This window comes from Phascolarctos cinereus, unplaced genomic scaffold, assembly GCF_003287225.1.
Source record: "Phascolarctos cinereus isolate Bilbo 61053 unplaced genomic scaffold, phaCin_HiC Scaffold_8;HRSCAF=390, whole genome shotgun sequence".
Taxonomy (NCBI): domain Eukaryota; kingdom Metazoa; phylum Chordata; class Mammalia; order Diprotodontia; family Phascolarctidae; genus Phascolarctos; species Phascolarctos cinereus.
The window spans coordinates 881,982-905,222 of NW_027556291.1; the positions used below are offsets into that span (position 1 = coordinate 881,982).

Below are 23,241 nucleotides of genomic sequence, written 5' to 3' on the forward strand. Positions count from 1 at the left end.
AGAGGGCGGGCTTGCTTGTTGCGTGCGTGCGTGCATTTGTAGCCCCGCCCTTGCGTGCGTACTCCGCACGTGCTGCGTGCGTACGACCCAGCGCGCGAACCTCCACAACCGGCCGGAAGTCATTGAACAACCTGGGCAGCCCCCTGGGGCTTGCGCCTGCGCTCTCGCCGCTCCTGTGGCCCCCGCCCCCCCGCCCAGCCTCGCCGGATTGGCCACCTTAGCCAACTTCTCGGTGCCCCGCCCAGGGCTTCAATGAGGGGGCGGAGCAGTGATGGGGCAGGCCCAGCCGGCGGGGTTCCTCATTGGGCGTTATCTGCTGTCGGCGTTGGAGGTGTCCCGGATGGCGATGAGAGCGGTAAGGCTGGAGCCAGGCTCCGATGAGTTCGGTTCGAGCTCTCCACCGGAGTTGGAGTCGGAGTCGGAGTCGGAGTCAGAGTTTGTGTCGGCGTCGTCGGAGTCGTCGGAGCCGGCAGGGGAACTCGGGACGAGCAGGAAGCGGGTGGTGCCCGGTATCATATACCTGGGCCATATCCCGCCGTGCTTCCGGCCCTTGCACGTGCGGAACTTGCTCAGCGTCCATGGCGAGATCGGGCGCGTCTTCTTCCAGCCTGAGGGTGAGCCTCAGCACACACGTGGCGGGCAGGGAGGGCGATTAGTGCGCAGGCGCGGCCAGTGGGGGTGCTAGGAAGAGGGGAGCGAGGAGGCGGAGTCTGGGCTCCTAGCTCCTCCCCCACCCCCCCCGCTAGGAGGAACGCCTTCCAAAGGCTGTGGATTGGTGGGACCTTCAGTTTCTCCTCCTGCAAAGTAAGCTAAGGTCTCTCCCGCGGGCTTCACTTGAGCTAGTGGTGGGCAGAGGTGGGGGTTCTCCCCTTCCCCCAGGCTTGGGCCTTGACCCTGACCCGTCTGTCTGTCTGTCTCTGTCTGTCTGTCCGTCCGTCCTTCCTTCGTTCTTTCCTTCCGGCTGGCCGGCCCTCCTCCGGCACCCAGATCGATTAGGCCAAAGGAAGAAAGTGACGGGCGCTTCCGGGGACAGCCGCCGCCTGGGGCTGGACTACACCGAGGGCTGGGTGGAGTTCCGGGACAAGCGGGTGGCCAAGCGAGTGGTTGCCAGCCTGCACAACACGCCCATGGGCGCCCAGCGCCGCAGCCCCTTCCGCTATGACCTATGGAACCTGAAGGTGAGGCCGGGCAGATGGCGGGCAGGTCAGAGGGCCGGGCTGGGCAGCGTCGCTGACCTGCTGGTGGCCTTCCTTCCCAGTACTTGCATCGATTCAAGTGGAGTCATCTGAGTGAGCGCCTGGCCTATGAGCGGCAGGTCCGGCAGCAGCGTGTCCGGGCAGAGATCTCTCAGGCCAAGCGGGAAACAGACTTTTACCTGCAGAGCGTGGAGAAGAGCAAACATTTCCTGAAGAAGGCAGAAACTGCCTTGGCTACTTATGGGGAGGGATCAGTAGTCCAAGAGAAGAGCTGGGGTTTCATCCAGCGCCCCACAGAACTGGAGATCAGAAAGCACAAAGAGATTCAGGCCAGCCAGGGCAAGGAACAACAACTAGGAGCCCAGATACACGAGCTTGCCCAGAAGGCCCAGCCAAATGAGCCTTTGCTGGCCAAAATTTTCCGTCCGGGGGCCTGACTTTCTGTAAAACTCACTTTACTAACCTCAGCCTGGCCAGCACAGCACAAAGGGGCCTGAGAGGAATGGGATGTGGAAATCTAGTTCAGTTCCGGATTCATTCTCTACCCAATGGCAGCTTCCCAGGAACTGCTTTGTCTTAACAAACTTCAGACTACAGCTTTTAACTTTCAAATAACATTAAAGTGTTGCAGCAGGGACTGTCTTTCTTCTTTTTAATCTGTGTTTTAAAGAACATATTGTTTAAAAAAATCCAGATGTGTGTGGGCCTTTGGGCAAGACTTCAGCCAACCCTGCGCAATATCAGTTTCTTCATCTCCCTGTCCTGTCCCCGATTGGAAGAGGCAAGTGATCATGTAAGGTTTGGCGGGAGGGGGGCATTCTAGAACTGGGGGGAAAGGGGATAAGGTAGAGATGAATCTGTGACTAGAGCCAAGCTGGATCCAGGGGGCATAATGTGTGGTTGGGATCTGCCTGTGGCCTCAACTTGAGTCAAAATACCAGGGCAGTGCACACTGGCTCAGTTGCTGGTGCGATCAGAAACACAGGCAGGGAAGCCTTAGTGTAAAGGACTTGGCTTCTACCTAGATAGCAAGAACTTCTAGAAATGCTGCTGAGCAGGCTGAGGGAGCCCCTCCTTTGACCTTTCAGGATGCACTAGGGGCACGCCAAGTTCCCCCTGCTTTGTGCCTTCCTCACTTTCTGACCAAACCCTGAGGAATTGGGTTAAGGAAGCTAAGGAGACTGACAGCGTTGCCTGGATAAGTCACTTAACCTCTCACTAACCCATGAAACCCTCAAGGCTAGAACTGCCACATAAAAGGCAGCCTAAAATAGCAAGAAGCCCCAGTCTTCTCAAACACCCTGGAAGTCAGGTGGGTCACAATCAGATTTCCTTCGCTCTTCACTGGCACCGGAGTCTGGCTATAGCAGGTAGACAACTGAGGAAACCTCCTTTCTGGGCTGAGTGTATAGTGCCCCCACCCCAGGCCTAAAGACCCCCATGTATAAACAAGCTAGCTTTGACTGATGTCTATGCCCAAGAGAACCCACCTCCCTCAGAACACTGTCACCATAGTTTATTTAGAAAAATAAAGGTAAAGGCAGCAAAGAAAAGGCCAGGGCCCAGCTGGCCAGCTAAGCAGGCCACTAGAGTACATAAAAACAATAGATTCCTTTCGCTTCTCTTGGGGGGGGGGAAGGCACAGTGGAGGAAGGAGTAGCTCTTTGGCCCTGCAGATGCCCCTCTCTAGGGGCTCCACTTCCAGAATCCAAACCCAAGCTTCCCATGCCCCCCTTACTCTCACTCTTCTCTACATGGGCCCAGCCCGTGTCCCTGAGGTTAGGGTGAAAGTGTGTGTGTGTGTGTGGGGGGGGGGTGATGATGGGGACATGGACTGTGACAGTTCTCTTGGAAACCACATGGAGAGCCAGGGCAGGCCAGAAAAGTGGGGATCCTCAGAGCAGTCCATAGTGGGAGGTGGGTAAATGCTGGCTTTTGTGGGGAGGCAGGGGGAGAAGACATCTGTCCTCACCTCAGCCTTTCCAGTGTAGACTGACTCGTACACAGTGTAGTAGGGAGAGCTAGGGGAAAGGGAGCCCACGGGCCAGCTCAGTGCATGGGAACCCAGGGAAAAGGCAGGTACTCAGCTACTGTTGCTCCCTGAGGTGCACGGCTTTAGGCAGCAGGCCTGGCAGCGGCCCTCATATACTAGGACGGCACAGTCTGGAGAACGTGGGCCCTGCCGCCAGCTGCCCGGCCAGCCAGGGCACAGATGATAAGCCTCCAGGTTGCAGATGAGTTCAACCACCTCATCCACAGTGGTGAGCCGCAATGGGTGGGCTGAGTACAGCTCATGGCTGGGTGGGACGGGGACATCTTGCACCACCACGTGGAAGTAGAGGCCTGGCTGGATATGGATGACCGCAGCAGCCATGGTGGACAAGGGGGAGCGCTGGATGAGGCGCAGGTCTGGCCCCCTCGGCGGCAGGACCTCCCAGTGAGCAGGCAGGGGCAGCTCATTCAGCTCTGCTAGAAACTCTCGTAGGACACTGTCCAGGCCTCCACAGGGCCCTGCTGCTGCTGGGGTGGCGCCGCTCAGACTATAAATCTCCATGATCTGGAGGGAGAAGTCCCATTGCTACTCCCTGGCTGCCGTCCACTCCCGCCCTCCTGACTACCCACGGCCCAGCCCTCAGTCACTCACCACAGGAGTGTTTGCCTTGGCCGCCTCCTCTTCTTCCTGTTTCAGGGAATGCTGTCGTTGGGCCCTATTAGCTCCCTAAAGAAAACCAAACCAAACCAAACCCAACAATCAAAAAGAACCCAACACAAGTCAAAATATCGGCATCGGCATCAAGTCTAGTGGGGGAGATGGTGGCATGGCCAGGGCTCAGGGAGCTTCCAGTCTGTGGATGACAGTGGCACAGCCGGGAGAGCTGGCCACATCAGAAACCTGTACCTCACATACACAGGAAGCAAACCCTGGGAAGGCAGCAGAGCAAAGGTGGAGCCAGAATTCAAACTTGATCCAAGATGCATCAAGAGGGTTAGGTAGCCTTGTACACAGGAGCCAGGCCTGCTTGGTGGCAGAGGTGCCGATAAGGTGCCCATCCCCCCCAGCCCTTCTACCTGGTTACCTTGCTGCAGAGGCCAGGAAAGAAGCCTGCAGGGGGTGGGGAGGCAGCTCCAGGAGCTCGGTCCCCATAAGTCTCAACCTCCTGCTTCACTGGGGGGGATGAGATGAACACCCCAAGGCCTGGACACTCATACTCCTGCAAGGAGGGCCCAAGAGAAAGGTCATAGCAGACTCTAGCCACCTGGCCAAGAGGATGGCACAAGGCCACTCTGGCTCTCCTCCCGCACCACCTAACCAGGGCTCCACTTCCATTGCAGGTCTGCTCAAGCCCTGTGTTCTCAGAGCCAAAAGCCTAGCAGGCCCCTCTAATGCCTGGCTCCTACATCACACTTCTCCAAGATGACCATTAGGAGCTGAATGGCCCCCCCTCTTAGTCAGGCCAACCTCAGCCCATCCTGAAGGGGGCTCTGCTCCACTGCCCCTCCAGCAAAGGAATTGGTGAGTTACACAGTGGGGAGGGGAGAAGAGGGGGCTGGGAAACCTGGGCCTGGCAGCCAGTGCTCACCTCGAGGAGGATGCAGCCGGGGGCAGGGAGCAGGGAACCTCGTGGCCTGGTGCTGGGCACAAGCACAGGGATGCCCTCACCCCCCTCCTGCTCCTGCAGGATGACCAGGTCAGTCCCTGGGGGCAGCATAAAGCCAGGACCGAGCTCCTCCGCCAGCACAGGGAGCCCCTTCTGCTAAGGAAGGACGGGGCTGGGATCAGCGTGAGTGAGTACAAAGGGAAATGGCTAGATGGCCTCCAGGGGCCCAGGGAAATCAGAGGAAGGTGGCAGCGCCGCCACCAAAACTGCCATACAGGGGGTGGGTCCAGCTCAGGATCCTGGGGGGAGGGGAGGGGAGGAGGAAAGGAGGGAGCCGTAGGGAATTAGGGTTACCTCAAGCCCACTGCTGAGTGCCTCAGTGACCAGCCTCTGGCCCTGCAGGCCCCCAGATTTGGCCCGCTTAACCAAGGCCCCCTTCCTACGGCGTGACCGGCACCGAGGCAGAGCTGCCCCCTCTACAGCAGGGCTGTCCCACCTGGCTGTAGGCAGCAGACGTTTCTGTAGGCAGACACTTGGCTGAGCACCTTCACGAGCCACTGCCTACCCAGAACCTCCCCAGAGCCAGCTGCCACACCCACCATGGCAAACTTCAGGCACTGCCTCCACCGGCACTTCTGGCGCTTCTGGTTACAGCCCCCAAATTTGGGCTTGTCCTGGCAGAAGTCGCACTGACCGCAGTCCACACAGCGCCGGCACGCTGCACACACCCCACATCTGCGGCTCTGCCGGCGGCTGGAGTAGCGCTGGGCAGCAGGTGAGAGAGACAAGGTCACCTGGGCTGCCAGTGCTGCTGGCCGGGACAGGTGGGGTAGGGAGCACCAGGGCAGTGGGGCCTGCTAATTGCTCCTCACACATCCAAAGCCATTCCTTAAACTACCTTGGCCATCTCTCCCACAGAAAACTGCCCTCTCATACTTCTACTGGCCCCCAGGAGCTCCAGAAAAACCTCTTCCCACCTCTACCACACACACTGGCCAGGAGCTGGGCAGGGAGCCTGGTAGGAAGGGGTAGGAGCAGCAAGCTAGTCTCAGAAGGATGAGAGCTGAGGGCAACTTTGCTACCTTGAACACCCAGCCTGGGAGAGGGAAACAGAGGCAGCAACTTATTAGCCACTGGGGGCCACATGGTGGCTTCCCAGGAGGTTTCCCTGGGAAGTGACAGGGCCAGGCAGCAAGACCCCATCCCAGCTCTGACACCCCAAGCCTTTCCCCTCACATCATTCCTCTGCATTTACAAGCAACCCCCAACTCAAAACAAGGCCCAGCCTACCCAGTACCCCCATGGCCTACCCAGGGCCTTACCAGCTTGGAAGGTGCAGGGGAGCCCTGGCCCCGCTTTGGCTCTCTGGTCTTACGACCAATGTCGTGCTGCAAGGATGGGGGAGAGGGGGGAACAAGCTGATGAAGGAGGCAGCTGGCAGCTAGAACCTCCAATTCCACCCCCTCCCGCTCTCCCTGCAAAGTGACAGGAGGGCCTGCACCACACGGGTGTGAAGACCTGCGTGTGTGTGTGTGTATGCAGGTGATAGCAGGGCACAGCCCTTAGCTCACTTACTCTGCCAGGCTCCAGAGGCGATTCATTTCTGGGGAGCAGGAGGACAATGCCCTCTAACAAGGAATCAAGGTCCTAGCTCTGGGGATGGGGCCCATAGGCAAGACGTTGGAAAATCTTGGGCCGGGCTCGGCCAGACCTCAAAGACAGAGCATGCCTCTCTGCTAGGCACCCCGGGAAGGTAAGGTCTGCCCAGAAATCCACTTCCAATCCCACTAGCCTCCTAGAAGCTAGCCTGATACAACTATTCCCAGGAAGGAGTCCAAATGTTTCCCTTCCCTGTCTGGGATAGTATATGTGCACACAAACACAAGCAAACGCATGCATACGCACTTCGGGGTACTTAGCGTTAGAGTCGGCGGCATTAACCCTAAAACGCTTGCATCAGTGGCAATGGCAGGGAGAGACAGGAAGAGGAGAATGAACTAGAGGCTGGCAGGCAGGTGACAGAGAATCTCCTGGGGTTCCTCTCAAGCGTGAAGGAGCTGAGGGCCCTCCCTCATACTTCCCTTTCCCAGAGCCAGGGCTTGGGCTCCTCATGTAGCATCATAGTCTGTACTCCCTGCCCCCACCCCTACCCCAGGGATACAAGCCAAAGTTCGGAGGGAAGCCAGGGATCTGCGGCCTTCCCACTTTGGTGGCCGCTCTGCCCCCCCCCTGGAAGAAATGCATGCTTTCCCCCCAAAAGTGGTGGTGGCTTACTGACTGCGAACACAGGGTGGACAAACCACACAGGCAGCAAAAGTCAGAACAAAGGAAGTGAAGACGTCTACAAACACACACACACACACACACACACACACACACACACACACACACACACACACACACACACACTCTCTCTCTCTCTCTCTCTCTCTCTCTCTCTCTCTCTCTCTCTCTCTCTCTCTCTCTCTCTCTCTCTGTGGCCCCTGCACAAAAGAGATGGGATTGGTCTTCATGAAGGGTTCACTTACGTGGGGGGGGGCAGGACGGGATGGGGCAGGGCAGGGCCCCCCCCCCCGGGCCAGGAGGGCACTGCCCCCAGCTTTCAAACCAGACATTGAGTTTAAAATCCACTCACTGCTGTAGCTGCCGCAGTGACGCCTCTCTGCCAGCCCTGAGCCTTCACAGCCAGGCCAGGGGAGGGAGGGAACAGAGGATCACAGGAGATTAGGAAGAGGGGGAGGCAAGGAAGGGAGAGAAAAGATGATGAGGAAGAGCAGGGAAAGAGATGAACTTCTGGAGGCCTTCCTGCCTTCTCTCCTCCTCCCCCTAGCCCTCCACCCCTTTCCTTGAAATCAGGCCATATCCAACCACAAAGTGATGGCACCACAAGGCTCCCACTGGGGCTTGGAACCTGGGGTTGGCAGACTAGGCAGGCAGGTGGGTAGGCCTCAACAAGCAGAGGGCCCACTCCCAGGCTTTGAGGGCCTCCCACCCACTAGGGCGGGTGGGCGGGTAGGCAGGTAGGCAGGCAGACAGACAGACAGACAAACCTGGATTAGGATAAGATGGAGCTATAAGCTCAATAGGGTAGCTCAGACCCAGGGGTGAGAAGCAGAAAGGAAGCAGCTGAGTCACACTGCCTGGCTCAGTCCTGTCCCCACATGCACCATGCACGCCGTCACCCCGAGGCCCCACTCACTGTCACCACTGTGGGGAGCCTTGTCAGACATTGAACCTGGCTCCTGGGGAGCTTTGAAGGTGGCCTGTCCTGAGCAGGGAGGATGGGGCCCAAGGGGATCGAAGGAAAAAACAGAGAGCAAGGGCAGACACTGAGCCTGGGGAGGAGCGGGACCCCCAAAGCTCCATGCATTTCTGGGTGACATTGGAAAAGAGAAGAGGGACCTGGTGAGACCCTAGGCACAGCGCTGGGGAGTGATGGCAGGGTGGGGAGAATAAGCAAGCACCCAGGAGGGAGGGCAGAACAAGTGGAGGAAGAAACCGGGGGGTGCTGTGCCCCCCCCCCAGCAGAACTTGTCAGTGAGGAAGGCAGGACAATGGGAGGGGAAGCTGGAGAGTCCAGACCTCAGGCCCCCCATCCCCCCTCCCAGGTTCCCGAGGTTCCAAGCCCTCAGTACCAAAGCAGGGCTCAAGATGCCCAACCCCTCTGCAACACAGAAGCCCCCAGAAGTCCCCAGGAAGCAGCCAAGTACCTCCCTTGGCCCTCACAGCAGAGGCAAGAGGGGAGGGAATTCGGGGGGAGAGGAGTGGGGGGGGTCAACAACAAGAACCTGGCTCTCCCCACACTCATCCAACTGGCCACGCTGCTGTGCTCCCCACCTTAGCAGTGCTGGAAGGGCTGACGGCTTGAGCTGCAGGCGGTGGTACCAGGCCTCGGCGCCACCTGCCTGGGAGCTTCCTAGCAGCCAACCCTCGGGGTCTCGTCATTATCCGCTTCTGGGAGACAAGGAGACTGTTAGACACAGGGAAGTGCCTAGATGCCTGGGGACTCCCCCCCGACCACCGTACTAGGGCCTGAACCGCAGAGAGGGAAGAGGTGGGAAGGGAGAACACTAGGCCAGTCTGATAACTCCCTGGCCTTAGCCTCAATGGGGCCATTTTGTGGGGAAGAAGTGGTAGAACCCTGGGCCTCAGTTTCCTCATCCATAAAATGAGAGAGCTGGATATTTGCAACAAGAAAACTGAGTTTTGTCACTGAAAAAGAAAGTAATTAAAAACAAAGAGGGGAGGCTAGCCTTGATGAGTGAAGGTCCGTTCGCTGACGTGCCCATCGCACAAGGTGCCGACTGGGCCCGAGACCCTGATCCCTTGGGGTCAGCTCACCTTGAGGCAGCGCCGCTGCAGGCATTTCCATTGCCTTTTGAGGCCTGGCTTCCCTTTGCGCTCACAAATCCGGCAGGTCCCACAATCCTCCTTGGTTTGACAGCCAGAACAGAGACCACAGCTGAAGCTCTAGGGAGCAGGAGGTACTAAATAGCACCGTGAGGGCCCAGGCCCAAGCCTGGCCTGGCCCAGGCCAGCCCCAGGAGCCTCACTCACCTTGTTAATGATCTTGAGGCAGCGGCGCTGGACACACTGACTTCGGGGGAGCTGGGGAAGCTGCATGGCACAGGCAGAGCAGACGCCACAGTCCTCAGTCACCCGGCAGGCTGCACAGTCGCCACAGCCCACTCGCTGCCAGGGAAACAGGAGATCCCAAGGCCTAAGTCCCACCCTGGACCGTCAAGCCCCTTGAGGGCAGGAACTGGCCCCAGGTGGGGCCTCGGAACAAGAAAGAGTACCTTGAACATTCTCTGCTCCCGGTTGAAGGCATTTCTCTGGGCTGGGGGAGGAAAGGAAGAGACTGTCTGAATAGCCAAGAGCAATGCCTCCTCCTAACTCCAGCCCCAATTCCTAGAGAGAAGCCGCAGCCAGAGGCTTGGCCCAGACCCACCTCGGCAGCTTTTACACAGAGACCGAAGGCGCCGGCGCCCGGCGCTATCCCCTGAGATGTGGGCTCCGCAGTTTTCACACCATCTGAGAAAGAAGGGGAGCCTAGCCAGTAAAACCCCCAGGGCAAGGCATGGAGAGAGAGAGAAGGCAAGTCTGGAGGGCAAGGAGGACCCCGATGACCGATTCACTCATGAATCTCATCCCTTCCCCGCCCAAGGGCACCGAGGGCACACACCACATCAGCAGCCTCACAGACCAGGAGGCCGAGCCCCCAGCAGGCCTCCCACTCACATATCTAGAGCGCCCTGGGGAGCAGGCGGGGTGAGTCTGGGCTCCTGAGGCTGCTTCTCCTTGAGGGATGATGCCGCCTTCTTGGGCCAAGCTTGTGTCTTCTTCTTTTGAGGAGATGCCTGGGAGAACGAGAGCAGGTCTCCCAAAGGGCCCTAAGCCTCCCAGGCAGTCTCCCTGGCCTCCTCCCTCACCCCGGCAGTAAGAGCTACCTTGGCGGGCAAATACTGGAGAACACCCCGTTTGAAATCAAAGCAGCTGAGGTCACAGTCAGGCCCCAAAAAGCGGGTCAGCTCAACCTTACTCCGGATCCGCTCTCCAGTAGGGCTGCAGTGGGGAGACCGGGGGGGGGGGGGACGACGACAATTCCCTGAATGTTCCTGGCCCAGGCAGGAAGGCTTACCAGGAGCAGCTCCTCCCAACCGCCACCCCTACTCCAAGGCCCAGTATGGCCACAGCTGCCCCCTCCCTTGGGTCCACCCTAGCTGAGCCCACAGCTTTCCTCTGCTCCTAAAAAAGAAAGGGTCTTACTTAGAGGCCTGGAGGCCTGGCTTCAGATCTGGCCTCACACCCTTACTGGCTCTGTGGCCCTGAGCAAGTCACCTCTCCTCTGCCTCACTTTCCTCTGCTGTAACATGAGGATCACAATGGCACCTACCTCCCAGGGCAGTTGTGAGGATTCAATGAGAGAATATGTGTAAAGTGCTTGGCATGGGGCCTAGCATGCAGAAGGTACTTTAGAAAAGTTCATTCCCTCCTCCCTTCCCCTCCCCATGACTACCTCAACCCAACTGAGAGGTTGGGGCTGGGGCAAAGGCTGCCAGGCTAAGCCAGTCATTCCAACCCACCCAGGGTGCTACTCGGGCATGGCACCGAGAGTGACAGCATGGCAGGCTGCCTGCCCAAAGCCAAGAAGCTCCAAGCTGTCATGCCCTTCCCCTACCTTCCCTGCAGTGCCCCGTGAAGACCTTGGCTCCCGCCTACCTCTGATAATAGGTGTCTGAACGACCACAGGTGACCCCAGATTTTCGGAAGGATTCACGGCGCTTCCAGCCAGGGCCCAACACTGGGCAATCCAGCCAGTCCTCCGCCATGGAGGACCAGGGTCAGGGGAAGGGAGAGAGTGGTGGGCGCCAGAGGTGGCCGCCTGCAGAAGAGGGAGGGGAGGGGTCAGTCAGTGTGTGCAGGGAGCCCAGGAAGGGCAGGCCAGCAGGCCAAAGCTCCAGCTAAGAGGCCTGCATTTAGGTATAAATTATACTCCAGGAATAGGCCTGCCCCGTCCACAACCCCTAAGAGCCTCAGTTTAGCCCTGAAGTAAAGACCAAGACCTTCCTAGGAGGTCCCATCCACTCCCAATGAATGAAAGGCAAAAGCATCTTGTCTCAATGAGTTTAGTATGAATTACATAAAAATGGGGAAACTGAGACCAAAGGAGGGGAAGGGAGGAGCTCAAGGTTAAAGCAGTCCAGGTCTGACTGTCAGGCCCCCACAGCCATTCCCTATTGAGACAGAGAATGAGGTAATTGTCCCAAGGGCCCTCAGTCCAGAAAAGGAAAGAAAACCTGGGGAAGTAAAGGTGCCCTAAGATGGGAGCTGCTACTCCTTGGAAGCAGAGGTAAAATGGCTCCCTTGGAACAGAAAAAAAAAAAGTGTCAGAATGGAAGATTAATGGAGGGAGGAAGGGAGGTGCCCACTGCCAGGGGCCCAAGAGGTCCTGAGTCCAGTCCCATCCCACCAGGGGACCAGTAGCCACCAATGCCACTGCCTGCACACCTGGAGCTTAGCGGGCCCTGGCACTCAGGAACTTGTTAGGTGGGTCAGCTCAAGCTGGCACGCCTGAAGGACATAGCAAGCTCAGGCCTTCTGATCCTGGCTCAGCCTCTGGGCTACCTAGGGAAAGGTCTCCCCCCCTCCTTCCTTGTCCTCAGACACGTCCTCCAAGCCCTCATCTGCAGCTAAAACCCTGCTCTGGAACTGGGCAGATAGGGGCCTACTGCCTCAGTAACTTCTCATCCCAACCAGGGTCCATCAAATGGTCTCCCTGATGGGTCACAGGCTCCTCAGAACGTCTGAGATCAAGCAAAGGCTGGGCAGGTGTGACTTAGCCAAGGGTCCAGACCCCCAGGCCAAGCAGCAGCCAGGCCTTCTTCCTACTTCTCAACCCCAGCGCTCTGCCCTCCCTGGTTCCAACCAGAGGAAGAAACAATGGAAAGAGGGCTTGGGGCATTGCACACAGAATTCAAGGTGTTACCCTCGAACCAGGAACTGGTTCTTGGCTCAACAGGGCCCAAATTCTCCCTCCTTTGCAACTTACTCCTGTTGCCACCAAGCTAAACACCCTGGTACCAGGCCGGCCAGAGGAAGCAAAGGAAAGGCACAGGGCACCCTTCCTTCCCCCCCCCCCCGAATGAAGCTACAGAAATCAGGAAGAAGGCCCTCCTTTCATCTGGTCATCAAGTCCTACATTTAGAACTAGCAGTCAAAGCCAACCCACTCTTTTACAGAAAAGGAAACTGAGGCCCCAAACGGCACTGACCCCAGTCTGCTGCCATTTCAAGGGAGCCCCAACCACTGCCCTCTTTGCCCAACTTGGATTTCTCAGTTCTTTTTTCCTCAGACCCAGATGAAAGCTGCCCCTTGGTGAATGGTGCCCACGGCTGCTAGTGAGGCAGGAGGCTAACCCACTGCTTGAAGCTGGTTGTCCTGGCCAACACTTCTGGGGGGAGGAGAGGGGGCAGGATGGGGGAGGAGAAGGGATGAGGAGGGAAAGAGGGGAGAAGGAAAGGAGGAAAGAGGGAGAGGAGGAGGAGGAGGGAAAGGGGGGAGGAGGGAAGAGAAGGGGGGAGGGGGAGGGGAGGAGGCTGCCCAGGAGCCCCTGGGCACGCGCAGGATCGCCCCCACTCCTTCCTCGGGGCCGGGGCCGGGCCCAGACCCGGTCGATGCACGCCAGGCAGGCCTGCTCCCTCTCCAGAGCCCGGGGGCCGGGCCTTTCCCTCCCTTCTCCTGCACCGTCGCCATCAGCCCGGCGCCCAGGCTGGCATTTTTCTAAAACTTGCTCTTTCGCCCGCCTCCGCGCCTTTACCCGCAGTGACCTGGGCGGGGGTGGGCAGTCCGTCCCCTTCCTCCCCTCCCCCCCCACGGGAGGAATCCCCAGTTTCCTCCCTCCCAGCGGCACCCTCCCCCACTCCCACGCCCCGGCCCCTGCAGCTCGGCCAGCGCCCGCCCCGTGAGCCGGCTCCCTCCTACCTGCTCCGCTCCCTCGGGCCCGGCCCGGCCCGGCCCGGCCTGGCTCGCGCTCCTCACCCGTTCCCGAAGGCCTGCCCGCCCCTGCTGCAAGCCCACAATCCGTTGAACCCGGAACCGGAAATCCGGCCCCGCCCCGCCCCCGCTCGAGTGCAGTCCCAGCCCAGGTCGAAGCAAAGGCGAGGGGCGGGGCCGGGAGGCAGGCCCAGACGCCCCAGCCCCTAGACCCCCTAAGGAGAAGGGCCAGGCGGCTGGGAGGTGTCCCCTGCCTGCACTCCAAGCTGGGCCCCGGGAGCCAGCCTCCGCGTCTGCCCCTGGATCGAGCTGCCCCAGGGGGCCTATGCCACGGAGGGCCCTCCGTGGCGGCCCCAGGCATTGAAAGGGTAGAGCCTGAGATCAGGGGCACTGGCACCTGAAGAGCTGGGGCCTTGGTCTTTCCTCTCCATCCCAGTCTCCACAAAGACCAGCAAGCGAGGCCTTGGGTTCAGGTTCAACTCTTCAGGGCCCCCTTTGAGGTTTTCTTGGCAGATACTGGAATGGTTGGCCAGCTCTGAGGTCAGATACTAACTCAGTCACTTACTGTGTGACTGTAACGCTCCTTCAGGCACTTTCCTCATCTGCAAAATGGAGACGACCATAGCACCTACCTGCCAGGGTGGGCTCAAGGAACTGAGATGGACAAAGGGAGTTGCCAAGTTTAAAACGCTTAGTAAGACGGCCTCAGAGGAAGCACTGACAAAATGGGTCCTGTTTCTGTTCAGGGCCCCCCCTCCTTCAAACTGCAGTGACCTTCCAGTGGCCACCCCAGGATGTCTGCCATCTTGAACCTCAGTTCTACACCACCCCACCCAGTGTGGTGTCTGCAGATCAAAGTCAAACAACGGGCAAGAGGAAGCCAGTGGCCTATTTCTTCCAAAGTTTATTGTGAACAAACTTCAGGGTGGAGCATCAACCCCGGGTCCCCCTCAAATTCTTCCTTGATTCCCCTTTGGGGCCTCCATCTCCTTGCATCAGTCGCTACAGCAGTGGGGGCTACCAAGGTTAGGAAGGGGTACCTAAGTGAACAAAGGGTCAGGGAGGAGGGTGGGACAGGGGCAGACCCACGAAGGAAGGAAGCAAATAAACAAGGGCACAGGGGGAAACGGGGAGCAGAATGGTGGAAGATTCTCTGGCAGAGACCAACAGGCTGAGGAAGGACTCCAGCCACACTCAGACAGTGGGGGTGGAATCACACCGGCCCGGTGGCTCAGCGGTCGGCGTTGGTGCGCAGGTCTGTGGTAAGGGGATCATGCTGGATGGTCTGGTGCAGCATGAGGGCCAGGAGGCCGGCCCGGTTAGTCATGGCCATCCGGACGTTTCGCTCCTGCTCAAAGAGTTCATCCAGCTTGTACCACTGCATGAGAAGAGGGAAAAGAAGGGGCTCTGGAGCCTGTCCCCTCCAACCCAGCTCTCTCTCCTTCACCAGCTTGCTCTGTTACTGTTGTTGGCAGTGTGGGGGGTGGGGAGGAATTTGCATACCTGCTCATCTAGGCCCCAAGGACTGCACCCTTCCACCATCCTTCCACCCCAGCCCTCCCCAGGGTTGGGGACTGGCTTCAGTCCCAATTCCCTCCCCCAGTTTTAACTTCAGGTGTGTCTGGCTGTCCCTCATGCCTGGCACTCTTTCCCTCTGCATCTCCACTTGCTTGATGTCATGGCTCCTGTCACGTCTCAACTAAAGGCCTACCTTGTGCAAGAACTCTTTTCTGATCCTCCATAAGCTTAGTGCCCTCCCACAGAGAGGCCCCCAATGCATCCTGCCTAGTTATCTGCACAGAGCTGTTTGCAACTGCAAGCTCCTGAACAGCAGGGTGCCTTTGGCTTTCTCTGTCTTCCCCAGAGTACTGAGCGCTTCATAAACACTTGTTGGCTGACCTCAGCCTGGTGACCTCCCCATCGCCTACGAAGTGAGCCTCGCCTCTCCCCCAGCTCCAAGGGGAGGCTACCTCACCGGCCCAGCCTCATACTGTTCTTCTTCCCACCTCCTGGGCTCCAGGCCCTTATGGATAGAAAAGGACAGTGCGCTCTCCCAGATGGATGAATGGAGAGGGCAAGCTGCTCTGAAGCCTCCACCTGGGCCCAACACTCCACGCCAGCTGGTCCAGCCTCCTTTCTGCCCAAAGTCCACCTGGGCAAAGCAGAAACGCCTCACCACTCGCACACGCTCCAGGTCCACCTCAGCCCTCCGAAGCTTCTCCCAGCAATAATGCCGATTGCACTGTCGTTTGGGCAGGCGACAGAAGTCTCCGGTCAGCTCAAACACGTCCCGTACCAGGGGGCAGCCACACACTTCATCCGCAGGCACCTGCCCCTCCCCCAAACAGGAACACAAGCCAGATGAGCCATTACAGCCACACCGACACTGGCTTTGACAAATGTCCTCCAGAGAAATAATGGCAAAGACCATGCCCCAGGACCTACTTCAAACAACATAGTGTCCCCAACCGACTTACTCACCTTGGGGTCCCTGGAGTGTTCAGGGCACAGGACTTGCAGGCGCTTGCAATATGTTTTGCTCTGTGGGTTGTAGACATCACAGAAGAGTCGAGTGGCCCTGGGGGGGGGGTGAGGAGCAAGGGAACCACGTGATTATCAGAAATCGGAGAAGATGGCCCAGCTCTCCCCTCCCCTCCCCCAAGGTGCCCTCTCTCACCCCTCAATTCTGGTGGGGTACATTGACCCAAACGATGTCTGGCTCTCGTACTGTGGAAGACAAAGTTAGAGCCCACGGTGTCCCAGATGTGCCTTTCACAGAGCCAGGGCCCTTATTAGCAGGTATTTGTTCCCCTGAAAGTCTCTTTAGCTGGCACCCACTTTGCCAAGGACAGTCTGTCCAATCTGCACTGTTCTGAGGGCAGCCACTATTCCCGCTCCCCACCGCCCCCTCCCCCCATAATACATGTCAGTCACTCCAAGGATCAACCCTCCTCTCCTGCCCATCTGCTGATGCTTGCACTCCTAGTGCCAAGAAGGACCATCACCCATCTTCCCTAGCATTTCCCCAAATTGCGGAGGGGTGGGGCACCTTGGCATAGCAACGTTCCATGTGCCTCAATGCCACCTTCGGGTTGATAGGGTGGCCACAGGAGACGCAGAAGATCTGCAGGTCTGTGTCCTCGCTGTCTCCCTCATTGCTCTGTAAACAAGGAGACAGGCAGCCACACAGTGAGACTGAGAACACCTCCCCCCCCAACTTCCCAGGGGCTCCCTGGGAGCTGGCCTCCTCTCACCTCCTCATCTTCTCGAACCACCTGTTGCTTGGCTCTGAGGATGACAGCCTCCAACTCATGAAAGCGACGTTCCATGTCCTGCAGACGCATCCGAGCCCCCTGCTGCTCCCTCCGGATCCGCTCGAGAAGCTTCTTTCCATGTTCTTCTGCGATACATGGGCTTTGTTGCCACTGCTGGATTCGCTGGGGCAGGATCTCATAGATGCGACTGCCAGGGTAAGAGGGCAAGATGCACATGGCAAGGGACCCTAGAGGGCATTTGGTCTCTGGAGTCCCTCCCAGGGGTCACAGCAGCTTTCTGCCAGTGGAAGGAGCTAGGCTTCATGTGATGTGGGCAACAGATGGGGCGGGGGCGGGGGCGGGGGGGGGCAGGGGGGGAGGAGAAGAGAAGGATGCATCCTCACTTGGCAGCCAGCTTCATGCCACAGTCATCAGAGCAGTACTTGGAGCCTGGCTGGGCAGGCTGGACACAGCTGGGTCCCAGGCACTGGGGCAAGGAGGCCGGGTCCTTGGCATCTGGCCGCTCGGTGTGTTTCCACTTATCCTTGTGCCTCTGCTTCTGCCGGTGACGCTTATACTTCTCCTCCTTCTGGGGCAGGAGGGGGAAGGCAGTGAGCCTCCTGTGCAGCTCCCCACTGCCCGCCACTACTGTCTCTCCTGCTACTCACCTTCTTCTCTGACTTCTTCTCCCGCCGCTTCACATGTTTTACTTTCACTGCACGTTTCCGAAGTACTGGGTCCAGGAAGGGAGCATCCTCAGGGTCACTCAACCATGGCTGGGGGCAGGAAGGGATAGGCCACTGAGCCCATCACCCCTCTATCCTGACCAGCTTAAAAAGGAGATGGCAGAAAGGCACTGACTGGCCCTTTGGGGAACGTGAGCTCTGACCACTGACATCAAGACTGTCTAACCACTATGGCTAGACCATCATGGCTCCAAGCCATGGAAAAAAAAAAGGATATCCTCTTTCTCTCCCCTTGAATACATAAAATCCTACATTTTGAGTTAAAACAGACCTTTGAGGCTATAGAAATCCAACACTATCATTTGTGACAGGGGGAATACACACAGGTGAAAAAACTTGCCCAAGCAGCAGAGCCCAGATTGCAACCCCCATCCTTAGACCCTGAATCTAGCACCCAGTCCAGATCCCATGCTGTCTCTTTCCTTCGGCACTCATGCTAGAGAAGACACTCAACGGCTCGCGGCAGAGAAAACAGAGAAAGGACTTAAGCAAAGGGGTCTTGGCATAGGGACCCCACCCCCTCACCAAGGCATGGTCATCAAAGGCGCCAGCACAGAAATCCTGATAAAGCTCAGGGTCCAAAGGCAGATCCTCATCAGAGAGGGCCTCAGGCGTGGCCACAGCCTCCGGCGGCTCCTTTAACATCTGGAAATGGTCTTCCCGTGCCCGAAGAAGTTTCTGCTGTGGAGGAAGCAACAGGTATAGCAGGTCAGCAGAACATTAGATCATGGAGCCAGGAGCAAGGTGAGGCCCAGAGAGGGGGAAGGGCCTGGTCGAAGAAGGTCCTGATACTCTCCCAGGGGTCCTTCCAATATACTGTGGGGAAGAGGGAAGGAAAAAGGGGACAAAGAAAGATTCAAAGGAATTAGCGATAGTATCTCCATTCTAGCAACTGCCCCCCAAACTGGCCAAGGTGTCCCTCCCTGTCATGTTTCCTGGACTTGGGGCTATCGTAAGGGCAGTACCCCAAAGAAGCCGAATGTGTTCCAGTCCTAACCCCAACACTCACCACAGCTGATGCCAGACTCACCGAGGAAGGGAAATACTTATAGGATTCCTATACATAGAAAAAACAGAAGAACACAGGAGGTGAGGGGGAGGTCCAGGTCAGGTGGGGACTGGGCCCAAACATTCCAGAGCCACCTCGTGCTCTCTCACCCGGGCTCGGAGCTGGCACTGCCGCAGACGGCACTTCTGGCGGATTTTGTTGGGTCCCCCAAATTTCTTCATGTCGCGGCAGAAGTCACAGTGGCCACAATCCTCAGTTCTTCGGCAGGCCTCACACTCCCCACACATCCGAGCTGATCGTTTGATTTGCTATTGAGGGGATGGAGTATGGAAGGAGAGAAGATGGGGAGAGACACTCCTGGGCTTAGCAGTGTTCTAAGCAGCCCCTTTATCCTCATCAATAGCCTAACACTCTAGGCCTCACATTATTTTGCAACTCAAGGTTCCCTCCTCCTGGTATAAGCCCTAGATCCTCCAACTCACCTGGCTGGATACCTCTCGCACAGGCCCAGGTCCTGAATGAGGTGGGGCCTTGTGGGGAGAGGTGAAGCCCTTGGGGATGGTCATGGGCCCACTTCCCACAGGCTCTACAAGGAGATCTGAAGCAACCTTCCTACGTGGGGTGGCCGCATCGTCCCTGGGCTCAGCCTCATGTTCCCCATCACGCTCACGGCATGGTTTTTTGTGTCGGTATCGGATCTCCAGCTTTGGGTCCTTTTCTGTACAGGAAATGAGCATAGTTTGAGGCACTGCTCTGGTGATAGCCAAGATCTCCCCAAATCAGGCCCCCCCCATCATCCCCAGGCTCCACCCTCCCCCAAGACCCACCCCGGCACTGCAGGCAGTACCACTCTCGGATGGCCTTTGCCATCTTCTCCGTGATCTTGATGCAGTCACCATGAAACCACTCATTGCAATTGTCACAGCCGCTGCATAAGGAACAGAAGGAAACTGAAGATGAGGTATGTTTGAGGCTTGGAAAGCAGAGAGCCCTTTTCCCCTGTGCATTCAGCTTCAAGGCTTTTTCTGAACTTAATTCTGATCCTTCCCCCATTCCTCCTTGGAGGAATACATGGCAAACCAAGACCTGCTCCCTGAAGGAGGATCTTGGTATTGCTGCCAGACTCTGCTGGGCTTCTCTTCCCCCCCCCCCCAGAGTCCAACAAGATGGGCCCAGAATCCCAGCTCTGACTCAGTCATCCTCTTCTAGGGAGCCCAGCCCCTTCCTGAACCCCATCATCCTTCTTGGGGGAGCCCTCAGCTCTCCTCTAGAGATCTTCCTTGTGGCCCAGACTCAGATCTCAACTAAGCTCGCTCCCACCCACCCACCCACATCCCTCTGCTCTCACATCATAAAGCAGTTGATATCAGGCTTGCGGCAAACACAGTAAATGGGTGCATTCTCCACATTCTCAGACCTGGCTTCTTCCCCTCCAGCAGCCCCAGGCTCCGGGTCTGAAAACTCAGTCTCCTGTAAGGTCATGAAAGCAGAGAGAACTACTCACTCTTCTTCCTCTAAGGAACTCTGCCGCCGCCCCCCCCCCCACCATTTCCCAGACGCCTTCCCTTCTTCCTTCTCCTAACAGTCTTCCAAACGAACCTTACTCCATGCTCCAACCTTATTCCTCCCTCCAGGAAATGGCCCTGACTCCCCTAGGACTAACTCAAGTCTTCCCTCCTAAATGCTCCCTTTTCATGTAGGACTCGCCCCCCTCCCCCCCAGCTGGAACCACTTCCCACCTCCTAGCTAAGGACTTGCCCCCAGGGCTGCCCCCGAACCTCCTCCGGAAATCTCTTCCCCGCCCCCACCTCCTCTAAGCAGCTCCCTGAGAAACCTCCCCAACAATCCAGCCACCTCCTCCCGGGCGTCCCCCAGCGGTGACCTCAGACCTTCCCCTTCAGCTTCTTCCTCTTCTACCGATGGGAAACCCTTCGGGGTGACTTTAACTGCTTCCCCCCAACCTCTTCTTCCTGCGGGAAGCCCGATAGGGTGTCCTGTCCCTAGGCTCTCCCAGTCACTGTCTCCTCCTTCCTTCTCCTCCAGGGAGGCCTCCAGGCCCGCCTTCCCCAAGGGCCTTGGCTCCTAAACTCTACGACCTTCCGCTGGGGGGCCTCTCCTAGCCTCTTTGCTGGGGGGGCCGGGGGTAGCGGCGACAGCGGTGATGGCGATCGCGGGGCCGGGGCCGGAGCTGCTGCTGGCGGCGGCGGCGCGGGCGATGGCGATGTCGATGGCTATGGCGATGGCGGCAGCGGCGCCCCCCGCCCCTCTCCGCGGTAGCCCCCCGAAACCTTGGGGGAAGCCAAGAGACGCCGCAGCTCCCGCCCCCTCCCCCTCCGTCCTCCCCAGGGGAGCCCTCCCTCCCCGGACGGCGCCCAAAGCCACCCAAGTGGGGCCCCCCCAGCCACCTCGTCCTGTAGGAAGGCCCCCGGGCTCGTCCCGGACCCGCTCAGCCTCCTCCCCCGGGCCGCCCCCCGGGATTGCCCCGGGCCGGCTCCGCCCCTCGTTCTCACCATGGCGGCGCCGGGATCTCGAGACTCCTTCGAGACAACAACGGGAGCCTCTCCGAACGAGAGTTGTCCTCCGACTCACTTCCGCTTCCGGTGCCTTCCAGGCCTCCCAGGCCCTGGCCTGCCGTGCGTGCGCAGACTCAGTGCGGCCTCCGAGGCCCGCGAGCTCTCCAGCCTCTGCTCGGCGGCCCGGGCGGCGCGCAGGCGCACTGCCTAGGGACGAGGCGGGAGGCCCTCCTGGGCGAAGGTTCCGGGTTCTGGGAAGGAAAAGGGGCCGGAGCCGCGCAGGGGCGCAGGCGCAGTGCCAGCGTCCCGCGGCAGCATGAGAGCCGGCAGTGGACAGCCGTGGGCCCCCGGGGGAGGGGCGGGGCGGGAAGCTTGGGTTTGCTTTGGGATTTCCTGGAGTTGGTCCTGCTCTTGGGGCCATGAGCCCCAAGGCCTTTTCCCCCTTCCCACGTCCTTCTGACCGCGCCGAGTCCCCTCCCCTGGCACACGAGGTCATGGAGGCCAAGGTGACACCCAAGCGGGCCCAAGTGATTATCTTACAAAGACGTTCCCGTGAGGCAGGAGAGGGCAGCAGACTTGCTAGGACCCAAGAGACTGAAATGATGGGGGAGTGGGGAGGAAGGGCGGGAGTTCATTCACACCGTCAGCTCAAGCAACTTTCCTGGTCCTCTTGATGAGCCCAGGCTATTGTTTACTCGTTTTTCAGTCTTGTCCGACTCCTCGTGCCTCCATTCGGGGTTTTCTTGGCAGAGATACTGGAATGACTTGCCATTTCCTGCTCCAGCTCATTTTACAGATGAGGAAACTGAAGCTAACGGGGGAAGTGACTTGCCCAGGGGCACACAGCTAGGAAGTGTCAGTGGCAGCACTTGAACTCTGGTCTTCCTGACCTGGGGGGGCGGGGGTCCGCCTGCAGCGCCACCTAGCTGCCACACTGATCACTTCTTGATCAGCCCATAGGTGAACAAAAATCCCTTCCACCTCCAGCCTGTGAGAACCTCCAAGGAAACCCAAAGCATTGGGTTCCACTTTTACACTAATTGCTATGACAGTTCTAATCCAGGCATTGAGGGACAGACTGAGCAAAAGTACAGCAGGAGGCAAGACTGAGACAGAAACAGGACGGAGAAGAGTCCACAGCTGGGCTTATGCCTAGAGAAAATCAGGAGCGGGAGGACCCCGCAAAATGTAGAGATTCCGGTACCAAATCAGGAGGTTTGTGGGGTTTTTGTGTGCACTGAGGATCTGCTTGTGCTGGAATCCCAATTCCAAGACCATGTTTCTCCCTAGCCTCAGAACCACTATCCCTGGCAGTTTCCCCCCAGCTCAAGGACACTGTGCTTAGCAATGACTCATGAGTGCGTCCCAGCAGGACACTTATCTCTCCGTGGTACAGTAACAAACCACACCTGTAGCAATTATTAGTTTCAACTGGCTTTTACTGGCTCATGAAGATGTTCGGTACCCACCAGACTATCTATACCAACTCCTAGACTTGAGACATGTGTACCCTCCCTATATCTGTCTTGTCAAACAAGACATTGATTGCTGGCAGACGGAACAATCCTCAGTGGGCCCTGATCTGTAGTTAACTTAGTGATGTGACAGACCTAAAAACCGCACTTCCCTGTGGGGGGAGGAGGAGGGCCTCCTTGGGCTTTTCCTGGTGAACTCTGGGTAAAACACCTGTGCAGTAGATACAAAAAGTGAGTGTTCCTTTAAGAACTGACCACTCCTTAAACCACTCCCTAATTCCTCGCAGAATCACCTAGTTAGCATATTTGGCACATGTTTTACTATAGTTTTTCATAGGTAAACTTTAACTTAAGAACTTTTGCCTGCTGAATGTGTAACAAACTTTTGCCCACTTGACTTATACAATGCTTGAGTCCTTTAATTCATTCCCGATAACCCTGTCCTGCACTACAGTCCTTGGGGGTCCCTGAGCCCTTCAAACTGCATCAGAACCACTAATGCCAAGGCCATACCTAAAAATTAGGAAGCTGATTTTGGCAGCTATTTGAAGGAAGGATTAGAGAGGGGAAAGAGAGTAAAAGCACTGAGACCACTTAAGTTATTCCAATAGTTTAGGTGAGAGGTAGCTGTTAGAAAAATCTGAAACAAAAATCTACTACAGTGAGTGAGTGAAGGAAAGTATTACACTTGCCATGAGAGAAGTGGGCACAGCTCACTTTAGTAGCATGTGGGCACTGGTTCAGTGGCAGAATCAACTTTTAAACGTTGGTAAGAGCGCAATGGTCTAGTTCATCTGAGTTACACCCTTCCTGGACAGCCCATCACATGTTCGTCCATGTTCTGTTAACTCTGCCCACTTCATGGGTCCCATGTTCAAAAATGGGGGCTATCTCCACCCTTGGGGCATTTCGGTTCACATTCAATAAGCTTATTAAGCCAGGCAGTGGAGAAA

General features: G+C 57.7%; 3 protein-coding genes across 17 annotated transcripts; 1 reads left to right on the top strand and 2 right to left on the bottom strand.

The window, feature by feature from the left end:
- The first annotated feature begins 242 nt into the window (after positions 1–242).
- Positions 243–1,833, top strand: ABT1 (activator of basal transcription 1). Its single transcript, XM_020976460.2, has 3 exons — positions 243–614; positions 988–1,178; positions 1,259–1,833. The coding sequence occupies exons 1-3, from the start codon at positions 272–274 to the stop codon at positions 1,631–1,633; spliced, it is 909 nt and encodes a 302-aa protein (XP_020832119.1). The 5' UTR covers positions 243–271; the 3' UTR covers positions 1,634–1,833.
- Positions 1,834–2,697: 864 nt separating this feature from the next.
- Positions 2,698–13,407, bottom strand: LOC110201014 (methyl-CpG-binding domain protein 1-like). 9 transcript variants are annotated; one of them, XM_078147762.1, is made up of 17 exons: positions 13,280–13,407; positions 11,018–11,180; positions 10,246–10,360; positions 10,037–10,155; positions 9,747–9,829; positions 9,595–9,635; positions 9,353–9,487; positions 9,137–9,265; positions 8,633–8,749; positions 7,431–7,472; positions 6,118–6,183; positions 5,395–5,559; positions 5,150–5,314; positions 4,778–4,948; positions 4,274–4,408; positions 3,841–3,915; positions 2,698–3,753 (listed from the first exon to the last, which is right to left on the bottom strand). In XM_078147762.1, the coding sequence occupies exons 2-17, from the start codon at positions 11,125–11,127 to the stop codon at positions 3,280–3,282; spliced, it is 2,142 nt and encodes a 713-aa protein (XP_078003888.1). In that variant the 5' UTR covers positions 11,128–11,180; positions 13,280–13,407; the 3' UTR covers positions 2,698–3,279. The 9 variants fall into 9 exon arrangements, with proteins under 9 accessions (XP_078003888.1, XP_020832109.1, XP_078003891.1 ...); XM_020976450.2 differs by having other exon boundaries at positions 4,778–4,951; XM_078147765.1 differs by lacking the exon at positions 5,150–5,314.
- Positions 13,408–14,178: 771 nt separating this feature from the next.
- Positions 14,179–21,324, bottom strand: CXXC1 (CXXC finger protein 1). Of its 7 annotated transcripts, none has more exons than XM_078147760.1 (16): positions 20,811–21,324; positions 20,155–20,270; positions 19,649–19,770; positions 19,128–19,228; positions 18,783–19,018; positions 18,450–18,608; positions 18,322–18,348; positions 17,817–17,969; positions 17,214–17,321; positions 16,950–17,134; positions 16,546–16,753; positions 16,341–16,451; positions 15,969–16,018; positions 15,773–15,869; positions 15,468–15,620; positions 14,179–14,669 (listed from the first exon to the last, which is right to left on the bottom strand). In XM_078147760.1, the coding sequence occupies exons 1-16, from the start codon at positions 21,307–21,309 to the stop codon at positions 14,523–14,525; spliced, it is 2,472 nt and encodes an 823-aa protein (XP_078003886.1). In that variant the 5' UTR covers positions 21,310–21,324; the 3' UTR covers positions 14,179–14,522. The 7 variants fall into 7 exon arrangements, with proteins under 7 accessions (XP_078003886.1, XP_078003885.1, XP_078003883.1 ...); XM_078147759.1 differs by having other exon boundaries at positions 17,817–17,972; XM_078147757.1 differs by having other exon boundaries at positions 18,301–18,348.
- Between the last annotated feature and the right edge of the window lie 1,917 nt (positions 21,325–23,241).